This window comes from Ptychodera flava, chromosome 14 (genome assembly GCF_041260155.1).
Source record: "Ptychodera flava strain L36383 chromosome 14, AS_Pfla_20210202, whole genome shotgun sequence".
Taxonomy (NCBI): domain Eukaryota; kingdom Metazoa; phylum Hemichordata; class Enteropneusta; family Ptychoderidae; genus Ptychodera; species Ptychodera flava.
In genome coordinates this window covers 7,127,126-7,148,921 of record NC_091941.1, presented here as the reverse complement: position 1 = coordinate 7,148,921, position 21,796 = coordinate 7,127,126, and the positions used below count along the sequence as shown (strand labels likewise).

The window sequence follows — 21,796 nt, the reverse complement described above, 5'->3', positions numbered from 1 at the left end:
ATGTAACAGCGTACCTTGTGATCAACAGATGTAAATAACTCGCCGTAATTACTATTGTAGTAAAATATGGAGAGATATTTTCTAAAGACTTAGAGGGTTTATATCCGGCTGCGAACTTTCGTGGGAAATTCAGAATCTTGTATCATTTGTCTACAAGAGAAACACGCTGAATGAAACCATATTCACCATTTTAAATACCTGCTAGGCATCGTTAGGTTGCTGAACGGGCACATGCATCAATGTCACGGACAATACGGCGGGAAAACTTCGGGTCACACAATTCTACCTCTGTTTCCATTTGCTAGATCCCCTCACCGTGTGAGTGGATGGTGACATGTTGCCATGACTACAGATGGAGTGTTTGCAGTGTGTCCTCTTCTCATCCCCCAGAACAAAGACAGAACTCTCTATGAAGGATTCCTGTCAGTTGCTGTAAGTTCTTCCTGCCTTTACACAATTTACATGTTAAAAATGATAAACGGAACCCCATGTCAATTTATCTATTTATTTATATGATTGTTTGTTTATTACCTACATCCACAAAGTGGCATTGACATAAGGAAGGAACCGTACCAAGTGATATTGCTCATTTACTTTCAGTGACTAGAAATGAGGAAATTACATCAAACTTTCTTTTAATTTAAAGACGATCATTATTGATTTGCTCCGTACAATACACTTTCTTGAGTTGTCAGTGTACAACAAAATACACCTGTGAAGCAGTCATATGACAATGGTTAGATTCTAAATGAGGCTGGGTATCAAAAATTTTTGCAAATAAAACTTTTCTCACGGTTTTCACAGTGATTATTATAGGAAATAACTACCAAGAGACAATGATAATGGTTTGTGTGCTTTCATTTAGAAGTAGATCTGACATAAGACATGTCTTTTTATCCTTAAGACTTCCTACCATATAGCTGTATCAAGGAGTGTCCTCATTACCGTACAGCTATTAACAGAATAAAACAAAATATTTTTGTTTCCAAAAATAAAGTTTTTGTCTCAATTTCTTACAAGATGTTCCTATTAAATTTATATGTACATGTAAAATGGTGGCTCTTTGACATACAATTTTTACGACTTGAAAAGAAAAAAGCACAGCAGCAATAAATAATGACACAGACGGACTTAATTTGTCCCATTTTCATAGTTTTTTGTTGGTAGCAGACCATGCCATTCTTGTAATGCTACATTTTTTTAACATATCTACAAAGACAATCATTTCCTCTAGTATTTAATGTTTTGAAGAATCACAGCCTTAGTGGCCTCATGCATAGTGATCATGTGGTTGGTTTATGCTCAAGACATTGAAATTAACCTGAAGAGTTCTTTGTATCCCTATAACATTAATTTCATCATTAGGGTCAGGATTTCCCATTTCGAATAGAATTACCCAAGAACAAGGAGTTAAAAGGATCAAGGTATGAAACAAGTAAAAGTGAACAAACTCTTATTCTTTACTTATTGATGAAATGTATGTAGTACTGGTGAAAGCAAAATGTGATGTGCTGATTCTGTAAGAAGACTGTTTGATGTTGAAAGTACATCCATTTATTACTGTGAAGTTTGCATCTCTTTGCCTGCAGGATGAAACTTGTTGCCAGGAATCAGTAGACATATGAATCGTTTAGCCACCAGAGCATTATTTTCAAGGGATTCAGCTTTAAGTTGATGAATACTACTAGTCAAGTTTTGCAACATCAAAATCCAAGTAATCTTTTAACAAAGAACCCTTGTCCTAATAATAGCTTTGTCATTGTGTATGTACTGTGATTACCAGTCACCAAAATCACCCACAGCTCACAGATGATTAACTGCCCATTGTATCATGTGTCACGAAATGAGAGCCATTTTTTCCCTTAACACTGAAACATGTAAACAACAGTTTGTTCCTATCATATCTGGATAGATTTTCTTGTTTTATTTCCCAGAATCCTATGCAGCTGGCAGCTGCAACATGTTCTCCGGGATTACCATGGTATTGTGGAACAGAGATTACAGCAAAGTCCAGACATATCATCATTTTTAGTTGAACTCAAAAATATTCTGGTGAGCCTTCGTTAAAGCAGATTTCTTTCTGAAGGATTAATTGATTTCTTTTCTGTTACTGTTGTGGTTCATTACAAATAGTTCACTGGCTTACAGATTGAAGAAACAGAGATAATGTATCATTTGGCAAGATTCACAATGTAATTTCTAAGAATGTCAATATTTTTTGTTTTTCTGTTAGTTTGTAAGTACAAGGATAAAACAGAAACAGTAGAGTTAAGTGGAAAATTTCCAAATGAAATCCATGAATTATTGGTGTGTCATTTTCCTCTCTATATTCCAGGAAAGATTGCTACAACCCAAAGATAGAGGTCAAACCACTGAAACACCAAAGCTGTACTCTCAACTCATACAGCAAATAGAAGATATCGGCTGGGAAAAGTAAGACTGGGCAGTGTTCTTTGTATTTTCTTCTGTCAGTCTCAGCCTACATTTTGATGCAGGAATAAAATTGCAAGCAATTTCTTTTTGAAAATAAAAGACCTTTGTTAATTGTCACTATTGCATAGCAGCAGTCCAATTTTAGCAGTAAGTCAAAAGTCTCGCCAAGCATTTAGTTGCTTTGTAAACTGCACAATACTGGTACAAATGTAGAAATTGTATAGATTATTGTTTTATAGAGAGACTACATAAAAATGCCTATCATTCTACAACTAGGTGAAACTCTTAATTAATTATAAAAATGTCCCAACTATGGATTGAAATTTTTCCTTGTTTTCTTGATAAAATTCTTGTCAAAAGAAATCGCAGGAGTGCGGATCACGGAATCAATATCTATGGAAGTTCTAAATATCAGGCATTTCTTTCTTTTGTTTTAGTGTGGTTGACATTGATTCATCATTTACAAACATTCAGCTGAGAGTGGCAGACTCTTCAAGTAGACAACATGTGATTACAATTCATCTGAATAAACAGGTATTAGAATCATACATAAGTCATATCCATATACAGCTCCTGCTCCGTGAATGCCAGCCAATGGGTGTTTTTGAAGTCACAAATGTACAATTGTACCTGTGCTGTTGATAATCTCAATTTTTAGTTTCACTGACAAGATCAAATTCATAGATTGTATTGAAAATAGATCAACTTACATAAGACATACTTTCAAATCAATAGCAGTGACAAAATGAAACAAATTATTATTTAAGTTGAAAGGATTTGACACACCTTTATTTCGCATGTAACTTCCATACCTTATCACAGGTAAGGACAATATCAGTAAGAGCTGGAGCTGCACATTTTCAATTGTCCATTCCTCATCTCCCATGCATTCATTGCTGCAGTTGTTCAGTGTCAGTCCTCTTTGTAGGCCAAGTCTGGTGGTAGACCTTAAATAGTGGTCATGAAAAAGGCCTTGGAGTAGCTCAAAATCAGACCAAAGGAAAAGCTGTTAGTTTTCTTAAGAATTGTTGTTCATGTTTTCCTTGCCAGTTCAAATCTACTGGTATTTTGTTGTTTTCAAATAGTCAGTGTTCCTTTACTGGATTGTCTCACTGTGCAGTTTTAGTTTTACTGTGATCGTCTTGGAGCATTTCTCACCATGGTCAATAATGGTGATGCATTATTCATATTTTCAGCATCCTGTGGTTGCTCCTAATTGCACAGCAGAATTGCCATCAGCGTTCAAAGTGAAGTGGTCACTTCAGGTATGTTCATATACTTGTTCAATTTGGTTAGTCAAGCTTATTTGAGTTTACATGAAAAATCATGCAAATTTTCTGTGTTCATTATTCAATACATGGAATACCAGGACAGTCAATACTGAAGTCTAGGTAAAGTTTTCAAATGATTGTTGCTTTTATTGCATCCATTGAGGCGTAATATTAGCAAGTCATTCAAAGTGATGCATGAATAGTATTTCTTGTTATTGTACAATGCCAATTCCATTTGTGGAAAATTCTGCCAATTATTTGCTATAACTTATATCATGTGTTTTCCAGTGTTTTTACTTTGTTTGTAAAATCATGATACAATGCTTGGTTTCAAAGTGGACATATTCCTTTACATGGCATACCCATTATTGTGTGTGCATATCCATGTAATTCTCACTTTGCTAGCCATTGTTTTCCATTTAAGTATAAATCTGTCAAAACTAGTTTTCTGTTTAATCTCATCAGACACATATCAACACAGCTCTATGCAATGTCTAATGTCATTGTTGAGAATTTACTTCTAGTTCAGATTATCATTTATTTGTTGACAAAAACATTGTATGTTTTACAAAAAGTGGTATTTTTGCACTACTGACAGTTATTATTTCAATATAGAAAAAGAAAACGGATTAAAATTTTGAGAACAAACATACTGAAAATTTTATAAAAAATTAGATAAAACTTGCTATTTATATGAGGACTTCTCTGCGCATGTTTATATATGTAACCGACTCAAAACAATGGACTGTCCATTTCAGAGCAAGCTTGGTGATATACTACATCAATTCTCCAAGGAACTGGAAAGGTACCAAGATTTCTTCAACATTGTTGATGAGATTGATAAGAAAACATGGGTGCTTGAACCAGACAGACCAAACTACAGTGTAACATTGCGACGAATAGCACTTGGTAAGTACAGTACAGCCATTGCCAAGACAAGAGATAAACAGATGCTGATTCTATACCGATAAGTATAAGAAAGAAGTACATTGTACTGTTTATACATAATTTGCAATATTCCTGCACCTAGATTTATCATGACAGAAATAGTCTCATGATATTTCATACTGTCAACTCCCATTGTGGTGGTAGGTCCTGCTCACCAATAGAAAACAATTTAGGTTGACTGAAGATTTGCCACGACATAAAATTTCATGATAATGGCAAACAATCCCTGGCTTCTATGGTAGAATACTATACTGTACTAACATCTTTTGTACAACACATTCTTTCACCATTGTAGTATTAAAACCCTATAAACACAAAATTTTACTTTGTATCATCCAATTCTTTTGGTGGCAAAGTTAGATCACTTGTAATGATGTGAAATATATTTTAACTGATGTTGTTATCTTTTTATAGGAAGTAGTTCATCATTGCAGATTGATGTTGATCCAGTTCATCCTCGGATATTACCAGAGTGTAAATTTCTTGGTGCTGATCATGGTAAGTGTGTGTTTCAGAATGACTCATATTCTTCAACTCCACCAGACTCAAAATGATCACGTGCAGACCCTGTAAATGTCTGTAGTATTACCAGAGTGTATGGCTGTTGCATGAATTGGTAGACTTATTATGAACATCATACTGATTCTTTAAATCCTCTCTCTTCTACTACAGTAATAAATCCACTGAGAGAGAAACTGAACACAAACTTGGAAAGATGGGACCAACAAGGGAGTGTGCTGACAAATTTACAGAGCATACTTGACATTGAATTTCCTTCACCTTCCAAGAGTCAGAAACAGGTAGCTTTGACCATCAAAATAATGAAAACAGGCTTTTCAAATAATGTGCTCTTGAATCCTAAACAAACTAAACTCAGATAATTTCCCTCTGATGTGCTTTTTTGCACATATTCCCCCATTTTAGTGTGCGTGTCATTATTTCTGGAACTCTGTTGATGGGTATCATCTCCTGTAAGAGATTACATTATGTGCATTAGTCTGCATTTCTATATAGATGGTAAAGTGTAACAGACTGAAAGATTGCCTCCATGACATCTGACCCCTTGGGGTTAAAGTAGAGGTCCCTGCTTTCCTGCACAATTGAATCCTTGTTAATCCTTGTAACGTTGAACTGTAAAGGTATTTTTGCCTTACCACACCTCGTTGAACTGTACAGGTATTTTTGCCTTACCACACTTCTTAAGTGTGTTGTTGCGCAATAAACATTATTTTTATTATTATTGAATCATTCAGTTCAGGTATGTAAAACCAATCACCAAAGTGCCCTTTAAGCTGTGAGAAGACAGTACCAATGCAAGAGCTCCCCCAAAAAAGTGTTCCAACACTGAATGCTCAATGAAAGGTCAAATGTTAATCGTGATGAAAACAAAGTAAAGAGATAAACGTCCACCAGAGGCAGTGTCACAGGATGTTTGTTAATCCTTGCAACTTCTTGTAAAGTGTTATTTCACTAATCTTTTAAGTGTATGAGAGGTATCAACATCTTGACTCTGTTGTGAAAATGAGTCTTATCTTTACTTTGTTTTGCAGGATTTCAGCATGGAATGTGGCATCTGTTACTCATACAGACTAGACACTGCCATTCCTGATCAAGTTTGCAATGATCCACGGTGTGGTCAGCCATTTCACCAGACATGTCTTTATGAGGTGAGTAAATTATGGAACACTGTCACTATTACTACAGTACAAATTGACTCTGTTCCTTGTACAAAATCATTCATTTCAGAGACTATAAAGAACATCCTAAGAAACATGAGACCCACAATTTTCCAAATGTAACTCATAAATTTAACTTTATTATCCATACATTTTTAATATTTCTTGTAACAAAATAAACTCTACATGAAAAGCATAAAAAAACATGACTGTTAAGCAGAATTCAAGTTGGAAATTACAAAAACTTCAAAAGTAGAATGTGGAAAGGTTGAATTGCATTACAAACACTGTGTGTTAGAATGCATAGAAATATCTGATCAACATAAATTTTGAAAAGTGGATTGCATGATGAAAGTGTTTAGAAGAGGTTTTCACTGAATATTGGCTGAAGTTTTATTTACATTGTTTTGACTTTGCCAATGACTGAACCGAAAGGGTGATTAAGTAGTGAAATTTGATGTCACATCTAAAACATGCTGGTTTGTTTTGGCCCATCAATTCTTTTTCTGTTTAAATTCGTTAAATATTCCAGCATATTGAGATTTGAGGATCTCCATGCAAGTATGCTGGAGAGTATGCTGGAAATACTCTCAGATAGATAATAGGCAAAAACAAAAAAAAATTGTATGATCCTTACAAAATTGCCTCTACTCTAATCAGACTGTAATACAAGTGATCCTAATGTCAAAGTGACCTGAAAGTGGAGACTACTTCATCCTGTCTGTGAACTAGATTGCCAATTTCTGTTAAATGCTTGTTGCAAGTACCCCATGTACCTGTTGTGTTGTCCATCTGATGTGGAAACATAATTGTGATCATGTGAAAATAACTGATTATGTTTCAGTGGCTGAGGGCGTTACCTTCAAGTCGTCAAAGTTTCAACACCATATTTGGAGAGTGTCCGTATTGCAGCAAGCCAATTACTGTGAAGATGGCAAGCTGATGTTGAGGATTGCAGAAATAAATTGTAAACCTTGGTGAATGTATAGATCGTAGCTTGCCTGCACATTTCAAATACCAAGTAAATCTCAATGCAAAGCTAACATTACAACTGGCTTGAAATAACGCAATGTCATCGTAGTGACAAGCCTACTGATACGTAGGTGCAGAACTGCATGCTAGTTATCAATTCACACCTTTTGAAAATTTGGAAGTTGTAGGAGATAAATTCCCAGGAGTTGAGTTGATGATTTTATTTTTTGTCAGTCTTGAATGTTCAGAGTCTGGATTATGAAATCGCAAATCAACCAGAGTTAAAATTGGATGTTGAATTATTTTAATATAATACCAAACTATGAGTAGTTTGAGTGTATATAGCAAAGCAAGCCCACCTATAAACTGACAACAGAATCTTGAATTAAAAAAGCACCTTAAATTCATGAATGTTAATCTTAAAAAATATCCATATGACAATGGTATTTAGGACTATGCAGATAGTTTAATGACAGCAGAGTCAGTGATGTAACTTTTCTCGTGAACATGTGCTGACAACACAGGTGAACACTAGCCTGTGACAAGAGTATTGTTTAATAATATCCCTACAACATGCTAAATTCTATTTCATGAAATCATTGGGTCCAGTGTTATTTTGGTGCATCAATGTTATTCTGGCTTGGCAAGAATTGCATATTATATACCCTTTGTTACACAGATGGTTTGGCCATATTGCCAACACATGATTTTTTCAAAGGTGATATCATATTTGATATTGAAAATATGGACAAATTTATTGTAACTTAATTTCCATCCGACATGTTTTGCCAATAAAGTCTGCTCCCTTTGAATGAAATTAAGGGCCCACTCATACTTGGGTTTCTACATTTCCAAAGCTATTGGTTTTCTTGACCAGAAATATTCATATATTATTCTTTTGACATAAATTGAGTGTTGGTGCTTCACAATGACGCTTTGGCATCTTTGTAAAGCAATTCCCATACAAGAAATTATGAAGCAACAAGATTTATACTGGAATTGCATACTGATTTTAATCCGGTGGATTAAAACAGTACATGTACTAGGTCATAAATGGTATGAAGTAAGTTTTTGTTATTTCACTTCGAATTCATATCTTTAATAAACAATTAATTACAATTATGGCAGTGGTACTTTGAAAGGATATCATTTGCATTTGAGTCATGTGGACTTATAAACATATAACGTCGTATATAAAACAAACCTACTGAACAGAATAATCAGAATGTTGTTCAAAAATTACAGCGAGTAGAGTATACATGTCAAAGGTTTACTAAAACACATTTTATTTGTAACCCCTTACCAGATACAGATTGAGAGGCAAACTTCACCCTTGGCTGATCTGGCAACAAAGGCAGCAAATTGTCAATGGCAGAATACGGGTAATGATGGGATTACAACGGTAAATCACTAGTAGAAACAACCATTTAATTACCCCAGCTGACTGATAGAATATTTTTTGTTATCTACAATGTATAAATACTGTCTCATATATATAGATATATTTATACAAAATCCTTGTAACTTGCAGTTTAATTGATGATTTCATATACTTGGTAAGACTCGGACAGGTCTGACAGTGACTACACACCCTGTTACCTGTAAAAAGGTTATCACCAGTTTGGGGATTGCAGCTCTATCTCTTATAGAAACCTGGTGATGTCTGTGTTGATATGTTTACCGCTGGTTTCTTTTTCTTTGGTCGCTTTACTCTCATAGTACTGGTCCCTGTAAGTGGAAAGGGAATAGCAGGTGAACAATTGTTTGGGAGAGAGTCAGCGTTCAGATTCACTATTTCTGCCATTCAGTAGAAACGGAGCTTTCACACCTTCTGCATACTAGTATACCATCAACCATACATGTACCCATTTCACAAGGGCACTCCTAATTTATCAAGATTTTTCTTCAAACAAGCGACCTAGCGGCCGATATAGCTCCGCTGTGTTTATGTAGAGAATAACTATTTTTGACACATGTTGGTGGAGAAGATGGAAATCTTTGATAGCTCAATGCTATGGCCAGAAAAAAGTGGCTAAAATAAGCTGCAAAAATACACGATTGAAGATTTCATCATACTTTGAATATATAACATCGAATCATCTCTAAGAACATGTCAACCAAAGCTATATGACGAGTAGTTTTTTGAGAATAAAATTTTCTGACAAAAAATGGCAACAATTGCCCCCAAAAATAAAGATTGCAGATTTCATCATAATTTCAAAAGATCAGATTTAGTTCATCTATAGAAACCTGTATTCCAAATTTCAAAGCTGTTAGACCAGTACTTTTTTAAAAACATATTTTTTGACCAAAAATGGGAAAAATTACCCCAAAAATTTAAAATTGCAGATTTCATCATTATTTCAATAAATATCATTTAGTTCATCTATAGAAACCTGTATACCAAATTTCAACGCTATCAGATTAGTAGTTTTGGAAATACACATTTTTTGACCAAAAATGGCAAAAGTTGCCCCAAAAATACAAAATTACAGATTTCATCAGAAATTCAATATATATTACTTGGCTCATCTGTAGAAACCTGTATACCAAATTTCAAAGCTGTTAGACCAGTACTTTTTGAGAAACATATTTTTTGACCAAAAATGGGAAAAATTACCCCAAAAATTTAAAATTGCAGATTTCATCATTATTTCAATAAATATCATTTAGTTCATCTATAGAAACCTGTATACCAAATTTCAACGCTATCAGATTAGTAGTTTTGGAAATACACATTTTTTGACCAAAAATGGCAAAAGTTGCCCCAAAAATACAAAATTACAGATTTCATCAGAAATTCAATATATATTACTTGGCTCATCTGTAGAAACCTGTATACCAAATTTCAAAGCTGTTAGACCAGTACTTTTGAGAAACACATTTTTTGACCAAAAATGGGAAAAATTACCCCAAAAATTTAAATTGCAGATTTCATCATTATTTCAATAAATATCATTTAGTTCATCTATAGAAACCTGTATACCAAATTTCAAAGCTATCAGATTAGTAGTTTTGGAAATACACATTTTTTGACCAAAAATGGCAAAAATTGCCCCAAAAATACAAAATTACAGATTTCATCAGAAATTCAATATATATTACTTGGCTCATCTGTAGAAACCTGTATACCAAATTTCAAAGCTGTCAGACCATTACTTTTTGAGAAACACATTTTTTGACCAAAAATGGCAAAAATTGCCCCAAAATTACAAAATTGCAGATTTCATCATAATTTCAACAATTATCATTAAGGTGATCTGTACAAACCTGTATACCAAATTTCAAAGCTATCAGATGAGTAGTTTTGGAAATACACATTTTTTGACCAAAAATGGCAAAAATTACCTCAAAAATGCAAATTTGCATATTTCTGCACAATTTGAACAAATCTGAAATAGATCATCCCCAGAGACATATGTACCAAATATCAAAGCTATCTGACTGGTAGTTTTGAAGAAGAAGATTTTTAAAGATTTTTTTACCAAAAATGACAAAAATTGCCTTAAAAATACAAATATGCAAATTTCATCACGATTTGAACAAATCTGACTGAAGTCACCCTAAGTAAACTGTATATCAAATTTCAAAGCAATTGGACAAGTGGTTTCAGAGAAGAAGATTTTTTTACCAAAAACACCAAAAATTGCCCCAAAAATACAAATATGCAAATTTCACCACAATTTGTACAAACTGAAGTGAGGTCACCCCAAGTGAACTGCATATAAAATTTCAAAGCAATTGGACTGGTGGTTTCAGAGGAGAAGGCAATTGTTGACGGACGACGACGGACGACGACGGAAAATCAACCTATTTGATAAGCTCCGCGTCGCTGACAGCGGAGCTAAAAAGAAGTGTTGTCCTACTGAAGTGTCATCTGCTTTCAATATGACACATGCAGCAACTTCTTTCCACCCAGACATTTCTCTGATGTGGATCTGGATAGTGAGTGGTTAGTGTAGAAATGTGTCAGAAGTTTACACTACACTAACTCTATATTCCAGCAAATGCTGCAGGTGTCATATTTGTTTTGTACATTTTAAAAATGAAGTGGATTGCCAGTGATGTGACTTGAATACGAGGCAATTCATGAGCCAGCACCACTGTCATCATTCACCCATTCCTTACTTTGTTCATGTGGTCCTACACATAAAGGAATGTCAATGTTTCTTGTCAGCACTCTCCGCTAAAGTAATTCCAAATTGTTGCAATATAACCTAAGAGGCAATGTAAATGAAATTTGATCTCAGGGTGAAAACTTGGAGCTTGTATCAAATTCAAACATTACTGTGGCACTGATGAAAATTCTACTCCTGATAGAGTGTGTGAAGAACTCTCCTGTCAAAACTACTGTCGATGATGACTTGTGAGAACTTTGTGCAGCATTATGTACCACTCTGGTATTGATGATATTGTGACATGTATTGTATTCAGATAATGCTCGCTTTATAAAACAGCCCTGTCAAACAAGCTATTCTTTCCATTGCATTCATATATTGCAATGGGCACTGCATCATTTGATTTTGACAAACCATGTAGCCCACAGATGGATAACCACAATTAATACCTTTGCTCTTGGGTTTCTGTGGCTGGGCTGGAGATCTCTGCATATCACCATCTTCTATTGGAGAGCTTTCAGCAAGAGGTGACCTTACTAACTTCTTCCTTGGTGAAGGAAGGAGACTGTCCACAGGACTCTCACTCTTCCTCTTTCGTGATCTTGAACTTGACGCTGGTGTTGACCTTTGTTGTGATGATTTTACCTCAGACTGTGACACTTTGGGTGACTTCACTCCATTTGCAGCTACCGATTTCACTTGCTTTGATCTAACGGCCTTCTTGACCGGAGAATTTTTAACGTTGTCATCAGATGATGAAAAAGACACCACTTCCTGCATTTTTGCGTTCCTCCTAGCCTGATTTGCCATAACAGACTTTGCCATTTTCTTTTTGGGAGGAGGGGTGTAGTCATCATCGCTATCTTCCGTTGTACTAGAGTCCTTAGGTTTCCTTTTGGATTGTGCAGGAGCCTTTCTGCCCTTGTTGACAGCAGGACTTGCAATCCTTGGAGACTTCATCTTCCTAGCAGCAGCCGCACTCACCTAGGGAATACATAGTCTTCCAATTAACATATGACTGAAGAAATTTGTGCAAAACTATCAAAAATGTGTGGAGGAACCAATGTTGTGAAGTACATTACTCAATTAAAACATACTATGCAATTCAGCAGCATGTACGGTGCTCTTTTTCTTTTTGTTTCATCTTGTATATATAATGTATGGCAACTCATAAATTCAGGTTCCCCTACACTTTACACATTACTGTTTAGATGTTGCATTTACCATAGAACATACAGTACATGTAACAAATGTATTGTTCACATACTGTGTTTGATAAAAATGATTCTTCCTTAGGTCCTATGCAAATATCTGTGACACATTTACTTGTCATATTATAGAGTTGAACAGATGATCCAATCACTCAGCAATTGATGCTTGTATGACCAGTAGTAAAACAAAATTACCATCATATTGTGAACATGACATGATGAAGTCTAAATGCTGCATCTTGACAGAGAGAAGCCCAACGCCACTATATATATTGAAAATGTAAATTTGCTCTTTGAGGGATCACCTTGTCAGTTTACTGTAGTACCATATATTGGTGAACTTGCTTTCATCAAAGGGGGGGGGGGGGAATTCAGTGTACAAATATTAGGCATTGGTTGTAGAGATAAAGAGATATAACCAACCTTCGGAGATGTGAATAGTTTGAAGTCTAACTTGCCATCATCTACAAAACCGCCTTTCTTGATTTCTGCCTTCAAGATCTTCCTCAGGTATGCATAGTCAGGTTTGTCTGTATATCCAAGTTTGTTGACGTGTTCTAGATATTTCAAAAGGCCATCTGAGGAAGAAAACTATGGTAAGCATTTTGTTTCTGGATGTACAAGGACAAACAAAATCTTGAAAGCTACTATGTTAAAATTTATCACAGAGTTTTTCTGCAGTGACACTATTGATAGGCATTCAAAATGCTGACACACAAAGTGTGCAGGGAACAAAAGATTCTCTCAAAATGATTGAAGCAGCAACAGACAATATGTCATAAACAAGGAGCCGTTTCATTTTTCCTATAAAGGCAAAGTTAGATTGTATTATTTTGTTTTGTGGGTATGATTGGACCAATGTAATGGAGGACAAACTCCATGGTACATGATGTACAATGTAAAAAGATATGGAGAGATTCCTGTCTAGTACATGTACAGTAGTTTTGCACTGTAAAATTTGCTCTTTTAGATTTTCTCTGTCATCATGATACACATGAAGTTAAAATCCAAACTCACCAGGGCATTTTCCCTTGGGAAAGCACTTTGCCATCAGACTGCTGATATTAGACATGTACCTGGGGTTGAGAAAAGAATGCGATTAACCAAATCTTTGCCCTGAAGAGTGTCTTGAACAAGCCTTGTAAAGTTTTTGTACATAAAATAAACATGGTAACGTACGAGCAATACTGGTATTGTCAAGGTATTGTACATTTTTTGGTGTCAAATACTACTTGGCCAAAGGTATGTCCACAATTTTGTAAACATGAGCTCAAAATACATTGTGCATTGTCCACAGATTATAGGGACTACAAGTATTAATTACATGTGCTATGACAAAAACTGAGCCAAATGTCAACCACGGGTTAGTATAAGGAATTCTTAGATATGGCAACTAAATGGGCCAACTCTGGAATGAAAAGAATGTTGCTGCAGTGTTCTATGTAGTATATAGTGCCCCCTACAGGTGGATGATGGCATTTCAAACTTTGAATTATGGGTTTTGCCCTTTGCCTTATCACTACTTTATATGTACATGTACAAAATTTAAATTTGGATGAATTAAAAGCTCCACAAATTTGGTCTACAGATGGATGGATGGATAGACAGACATACAGAGTGATGACATTGGCCCCTTAGTGAACCTCTGGCACATGGAGGCCCAAAAGTAATTTCTTCAGTGTTTCTCTCTCTTTGACATCTTACTACTCACTTGATTTTCTGATTTTTAACATATTCTTTGTCTTCAAGATTATCTTCCCATGGTAATCTACCACACAACCACTGAAGAATACAGTACCCTAAAATTTCAATATCACCCCTCCTTGAAGGTCCTGAAGACAGGAAAAATGCAGAGGTTATCTGTTTTGAGCTTGTAGCATGCAAAAAGGTTTTTTTTTTCAAACATGGACACTTTTCAGTGTTATAGAAGAAGAATCTGTTGACATGTTAAACATGTTTCTGCCAGGTTCATTTGTTTCTGTGTGAGAAAGTCTGTTAAAGGCTTTGAAGCATAACTAGTCCTATATGATGTATTCTTACTAACATGCCATGCATCTTAAATTGCATTTGACAGACTTGACCATTGAAGACCATTCAAAAATATCCAAGATAGAAACTTGAATATTCAGACCTGTCTTGCCAGGACATACAAGTACATAAACATATTGATTTTTACTGGATTGACCTCACAGCATGTGTCACAGTGATCTTTGAGTTACTTGATTGTTATGCAGACTTTTGCTGATTTAACCTTAAATTTATTTGACAGGTCAACAGCCTCAATGGCCAAATAACGCTCTCAGAGAAATAAACAGAATAAAAACAAGCAAAACAACAGTACAATAGCAACTTAAAAAACAATGAAAATAAACAGGAGTTAAAAATACAATATGTATAGTATGTATGTACAAAGAGAAGACTCTAAGAATAAAATATCTGGACAGAAAAGTCTCGAAAGCTGTCCATTGGTTAAACTACAGTAATGTAGGTACAGGTCCTGAAATTGACCAGCCCAGTAGATTTCAGCAAGACACTTATTAGAAAACTAGCAAGAATAGGAATAGAAATTTAATTCTTCCACTACAATGGAGTCTTTTTGGATGTGCATACACAGATGTACAAAAGAGCATTAAACTTAGAAGTGAAATTCTTACAAATTTTTACATTTTTGTCCAAAATACTCACTGGCTCCCATGTGCGCATCTGTGCTTGTGAACTCAATGGTACCGTCATGGGCTTTGGAACGATCTGCTTCATAGGCTTTGTGTACACCTTCTGGAATGTAGCGATATGCAAGTCCAAAGTCAACAAGATACACCTGCAACAATAGAATCCAATAGAACAGGCACAAACAAAGGTCATCAATAAAATGCAGTAAAGCTATGTTGTTCGGATGTTTGTATATGGACTAAACACATACATATACACAACCATAGAGGCATACAGGTATGTTTGTATACAAAGGTCAAGGTAGTATGTGCCTCGAAAGTGAAAGACTTGCTCAAACTTTCCCCAAGAATCTTTCAATCATTGTCTCCCAAAATCAAGAAATTCATCCAATACAAATTGGGGTTCACCGTGCAAATGCCCAAGATGTACCGATACTTGAATTTCAAAATGGCCGCCATCCATGTATTAACTCTATGGAGAAAAATAAAATCTTTTGATTTTCAAAAAACTAAGATGGTGAAAATGTTTCTTACACCAAGAGCTTTAAAATGAGCCTGTGTAAGTGGTAAGTCAGAAAAGAACTGTAAAAGTTTAAGAGTCAAAATATCTGTCTCCGAGGGGCATTCTACCTTAATAAAATGAAACTTTTGATTCTTACATGGTCTGCAGAGGACTTTGATGTATTTCTTCCAAGGAGTATGTTTCCTGCTTTGATGTCTGCATGGACATAATCATGTTCATGAAGATACTCTAGAACATCTAACTGTTGAACGAGATGGAGGAAAGTGTGATTACTACAAACTAAGTAATATCCACAGACAAAAACATTAAGAAAATGCTTCATTACCCCATGACTATTATAATCAGAATGCTCACCATTTGAATACCCAGATTGAAGGCTGTCTTCAGTGAAAATTTCTTGTTGCAAGCTTCAAAGGTTTTCTGTAAATCCGTTGAGAGTCTGTCCAACACAAGAAACCTGTATTTGTCCCTGGGTGTTTGATGATTGCCGAATGCGATCAGGCTTGGCATACCAAGATGCTTCATCTTCTTGGAATCTTTCCATTTCTGTACTGTGCAGTCAAGAGAAATCAATTACATCATGCAAGGGGGCCAATGGGAGAGTTTAAAAACTTTTTGTAGAGAAACATTGACATTGTTGGAGAATAATGGCTCCTGAAGGCAAAATGTGTTGGAAACACTCAATATTAAATAATGTCAGTGTTTCCGCTGCCCGCTCGCCAAATCGCAAATGCGAGAAAAAAGTAGCGTTTGGCGAGAAGATTTTGGCAAAAGTTAGCCAAACTTGCGAATCGAAAATTGCACTATGACGTCATCACTTTGTCTGCGCGCACATGTCCTGCATTCAACTTGAGATGTAATGCTTTATCTCTGTGCATCCCCGACCTTACGCGTCAGGAGATCCTATTTGTAACACATACAGTATGAATAAAATTGTAACGAAAAAACTCACAAATCAATAACCGCATGTATATAGTATCATGACTAGTTGACTAAAATGTTGCGAAGTTTTGGGTTTGACTACGCGCAATGTGTGCCTACAGATAACTCCGTGCAGTGACAGCCATGTCATCGTCAACACTGAATTGAATTGAAGGATCGTAGTGACGGTGAAACTAAGCAAAACGGCAAACTTTCCTTTTTGACTTTGGCTGCTCCACCAATATGGGGGGGGGGGGGGGGGGGGGGGGGGGGGAACCACCCCTACAACACACATTCTAAGCGCAAGTAAAGCTATGAAATGGAAAGAAAAATTATGATCAATGTAGGAAAGTCGATCGTGAATTTGGAAAGGAAGGTAGCGGCATGCATGGTCAAAAGCATACGCATGACATTTTTTAGAACGTAGAGCGAGTAAGGCACTCCTGAATAGCGAAAATGTTCGTGGTGTATTGCTGCCAACAAGAAAATACCTTTACTGGCGTTAGAAACTTGTGTGAATTGGCTTCCTTAAATATAAATTCGCGACAATTTTCAGTGTATCACGGACCGTGGTGTATTGTGACGTGACATCGTATACACTTCAGAGAAGCCGTCGCTCGTCCGCCGAGTCGGCCTAGTTCCGCGTTCACATCGTGCAAATAAATACGCAAGTCTTGTCGCGATATTTGAGCATTTAACTTGATCGTCAGTGAAACAAAAAGATGTTTCTCCATATCAAAAGGGTATATATTTGATATTTTACGGTTCTGTTCTAGACGTGAACATTTGGATTTATGATCCGTGATTTCCGCGATGGCATGATTGAAGCTGGCTGTGAATATACACACTGACGTCTTTGATGATGACCCCTGACCCAAGCGCCATTGATATGCTGTGCGCGCTGTCCGAGCTTCGCTTGCTAAACTCAAGCGTAAAGCAAATGTATTGGAAGTCTAAATTCAAGCGTAAAGCAAATGTATTGGAAGTCTAAAAAATGCACATATTTCTCAAGTCTGAGGGTATTTTACTCTTAAACTGCTACGAGAATGGATATCTGATTCGTTTGAAAAAACTAGTATGCTGAACCAGGTTTCGTGCCGTTGTCTGTAGCACGCATGAGAAAGAAATGACGTCATTTGTGATCAGTGGTATCGGCTTGGCTAATTGAATATCTGGTTTGGCGAATAATTTTTTAGGGCTTCTAGCCAAATTTGCTACAAGATTTTGGAACCCAGGGGAAACACTGAATGTAATTAGTTATCTTGCAAAAAGTGAAACTGAAAAGAGTATTAATAATACAGAGTAAGATATGTGACATCCACATCTATATGATAAACAGCTGAAGAAATTTACTGCTTGCAGCACTTGATCCTATCTGTGTAAACCTATGCACTGAGAAATTAGTCACTCGAATGGCAATTTTGTTTTTTCAAGTACATGATGGGATCATGTAAGTGATTAGTCTTATCAAATCAGACAGGAATTCTGATGAAATCTTGTGGTATACTTACTCATGTCTGGTCTGCCAGCTCTGTGGTAAAAATGTAACTCAACAAACAAAGGACCGTTTGTGTGTGGCTCCTGAAAAACAATGCCACAGGCTTGTCAAATTTGGATCAAAATGTCTGAAATACTTTAATGGTAATGAACAAACATTACTGGTAAATCTAATTTCCATATCGCTTCTTGATGTTTGTGATCATATTGTGTATCAAAACATTCATCTGATAATCACATAAATAATAACAGTCATAACACTGTTTATCTTTGACTCATTTCAGAAAGAACTTCTGCCAAAAAGTTAACAGACATCAGAGCCTTCTAAAAGACACTTACTATCTTGACAACAAAGTCTGCTTCTGATGACACTGGTTGAGAGGTATCATTTGCAGCTGGAATGGAATGGAAACATGTGATTTAAGTCAATACTCATGAACATAGTGTTCAGTGTTTCCAGAGGAAATTCATAATGTGACCATGACAGAGGCAAAAGAAGTGCAGGAACAACCACAGTCACAGGCAAATATATTGCAGTCTTTTAACTAAATGTTTCAGCACATAGGAAAATGATTGGTAAAATGTTTACCATTTCTATTGTTGAACTGTCTCCTAATGGGATTGCAATGGTAGAACTGGGAAAGCTTAGTAATAAAATTTACCTGGATGATGCCCTCAACAAAAACACTGTATCTTGAAGAAATGGCAGCTCTACAAAGAACACTTTTGACTATTGACACATCTAGTAGGATCTTGGTACTTTTTCAAACTATTACCTTAACAAAGGCACCCAATGCACTGTCAATCTGTTGTTTTCAATAATCTGTGTAACGCTGATGTTTGGAACATTCAGTCAAGCTGCCTTTTCTTCACAACACATTTACCATGATGATAGTGTTATTTAAAAGTGCACAATGTCAATATACATTAAAGGAGAATATCACTAATTGTAAATGTTAAGAGAGAAGCCAATTCAAGACACTTTGTGATGTTGTAGGTGTGACCTCTCCATCCCAGGACACAGATCATGGTGTGAGACTACAAATGTAAATTATCACCGAACATAGGGTTCCCCCATTTTCCTACTGGAAAGAAATTTAATTTTTTACCATAAAGACAAAACCAACATACCAATGTAAACACATTACTGATTAACCTGTTTTAGTCTACAGAACTATTTCATTACACAACAAATAATCACAGTTACTCTCACCAAGATAAATTTCTCCAAAGCCACCTACACCTATTGACTTCCCTAGTTGCCATTGTTTCTTTGCTGTATCTGTTAGGATGGTTCCCTCTGGGAAATGTTCAGGAAGTTGGTGACCTTTTGGTTGCCGTTTTCTGGCTGCTGGTTTAGGCTTTGATTTGGCACCACCTACAATGAACAACATAAATCAAGAATTACAATCTGAATATTAATGTCAAAAGATATGGTAGCTAAGGGACCATCTCAGATTGTCGCAGAAGTTCAAGAAACGAAATTTCTTCGTTTAGATCAAAACCCCCTCCCCCCTCCCCCTAAACGAAACTTCAAAAGTGCGAAATGTTAATGTCTGCCTGAGAGTACAATGTTGCATTTTGCTATAGCTACTAAAGACGTATTCCCCTTGCCACATTACAATTAAAGTAAACGATCAGATTTGAGTACTAACAGGGCATTTTACCGCATAAAAGTTTCATTTTATTTTACTTTCCATTTTTGCATCTCTTGTGCTGTTGTTTGTCTTTGTGAACACGCAATTTGTACTTGGTAGGGGCGTAAAATAAGCGAAAAAATTTGACAAGGGGCCCAGGCATGTTCAATCTATTAAAACGACTATGACCAGGTGCATAACAAGTGAGAATAAAGACATCTAGTAGTTAGAGCAGACGCTTATAAATAGCACATTTTAAAAAATGATACTCTTTGTCTTTGTATAATTTGATGAATGAAATGTTTAGGATACAATGTTCCTATCGGTAAATTGTGTTTGGGGCACAAACGAGATGGAAACAGTTACAAATTTGTTGGCACGAGTGTGCAGTTTTTCTTTAATTTAAAATAAACACACGAAAACTTGTGATCACAAAATAAAAGTGCGAAAGTGAAGTTCACTAATTGAATGGAGGTCAAACCCCCTCCCCCCCTAAACGAATAAATTTCGCTTTTTGAACTTCTGCGACAATCTGAGACGGTTCCTAAGCTAATGGATTCAAGACGCATGACAAAAGATTGTGTCGGCCCAAAATAACTTTTGACAGTTATATAAATTGGCTATGTTTAATTTCCAAAGGTCTCTGCTGACAATATAAAACAAAATTCCATTACTGTTAATATAATTTACAAACTATACATGTATTAAAGTAGAAATATTTAAAACGGGAAAAACAATGATCAAAGTACATGTGCCATGTCTATTGGGTGTTATAAATGACAACACACGATTTTGAGTAATAATGAACACACTGATCCCACAAAATATTACCTGCTGCTTTTGCTCCTCTAGTAGAACTTTTACCAGCTTGTCTTGGCATTGTTGAAACTGGTTATGACCAACAAAATCTTGCTTTATTCAGTATCTTATTAACATGTACCTTGAAGTAAGAGTGGCAGTGAGTAGAAATCAAATCAAAATCATTTAGTAAATCAAGTTCTTCCATCGCAAGCATGTTTTCAATAGATCATGCGTACATCAACCAGGGTATTCACTTGTTCTCCAGTGGAGGATGGAAAGACAACGGAGATCAGCCCAGAGCAGCATTAACTCTAGCAACATCACGCACACACTACTCACAACTCCATGGCAGTTCTGAAACCCTATCAAAGTAATTCCCTCGTTGATGTTGCACATACGCAGGGTACAACTTGGGGAAGACTGAAGATGAGTGAACATACCACTGGTTGCAAACTACTTTGGGGCTCTAAATAATAAGTGATAGTATAAGTGGACTCCCTAGGTTACTAACAATTCAAACAAATTTTCTTTGTGTCCACTAATCTTAAGTCTTGCCCAAACTTGCAAACAACCGCCGTACCGGTATTTTAAAGTTTCATCCGAACCCTGGCAGTTCAGTGGTGACAGACAACACACAGTCTCTCTTGTCATCCCCACCTCAAGTCCCCCATCACAATTGAAAAGTTGTATAAATTTACTTAATCACTGGTGTAGACCGTAGTCCTTTTACCGATGCAAGTATGTACTAGCGTTTAAACAGGACCGTTGTGTACGACAGGGACATATGTCATTAGGGGCCCGGTGTTCTGGATACATTGAGGTAGTTGCAGTTTTACATGTAATTTTCCGGCATCATGCAGATGAAGGAAATCGCAAACGAAATAAACAACATCTTCCTGTCTAGCCTGCTCCACTGAAAGATTTTTGCGTAACAATATAATCGAAAATACTTGTTCGATGGCATTAGGGTACTCACTACGAGTGACATGAACAAAATAACCGCAAAATAACTTGTCGCTGCTTCTTGGCTTCCGAGTTATGATGTTGGCTGGAGTTTTGTAATGGCCGCCTAGCATTTCATACATTCTGGCTCACAGATAGAATCTGATTGGCTTTCTA

At 36.1% G+C, this 21,796-nt stretch overlaps 2 protein-coding genes across 5 annotated transcripts; one reads left to right on the top strand and one right to left on the bottom strand.

Annotated features, from left to right (window-relative positions):
• The first annotated feature begins 102 nt into the window (after positions 1-102).
• Positions 103-8,427, top strand: LOC139149136 (E3 ubiquitin-protein ligase FANCL-like). Its single transcript, XM_070720704.1, has 11 exons — positions 103-432; positions 1,366-1,424; positions 1,935-2,052; positions 2,336-2,433; positions 2,871-2,967; positions 3,630-3,698; positions 4,463-4,613; positions 5,067-5,150; positions 5,325-5,452; positions 6,203-6,319; positions 7,173-8,427. The coding sequence occupies exons 1-11, from the start codon at positions 343-345 to the stop codon at positions 7,269-7,271; spliced, it is 1,110 nt and encodes a 369-aa protein (XP_070576805.1). The 5' UTR covers positions 103-342; the 3' UTR covers positions 7,272-8,427.
• LOC139149134 (serine/threonine-protein kinase VRK1-like) lies at positions 6,447-21,781 on the bottom strand. Of its 4 annotated transcripts, XM_070720702.1 has the most exons (14): positions 21,654-21,781; positions 20,708-20,816; positions 19,453-19,617; positions 18,579-18,634; positions 18,254-18,323; positions 16,176-16,372; positions 15,958-16,062; positions 15,315-15,447; positions 14,341-14,461; positions 13,647-13,705; positions 13,053-13,207; positions 11,868-12,402; positions 11,429-11,517; positions 6,447-9,028 (listed from the first exon to the last, which is right to left on the bottom strand). In XM_070720702.1, the coding sequence occupies exons 2-13, from the start codon at positions 20,754-20,756 to the stop codon at positions 11,474-11,476; spliced, it is 1,689 nt and encodes a 562-aa protein (XP_070576803.1). In that variant the 5' UTR covers positions 20,757-20,816; positions 21,654-21,781; the 3' UTR covers positions 6,447-9,028; positions 11,429-11,473. The 4 variants fall into 4 exon arrangements, with proteins under 4 accessions (XP_070576803.1, XP_070576802.1, XP_070576801.1 ...); XM_070720701.1 differs by lacking the exon at positions 11,429-11,517; XM_070720700.1 differs by lacking the exon at positions 20,708-20,816 and having other exon boundaries at positions 21,654-21,777.
• Between the last annotated feature and the right edge of the window lie 15 nt (positions 21,782-21,796).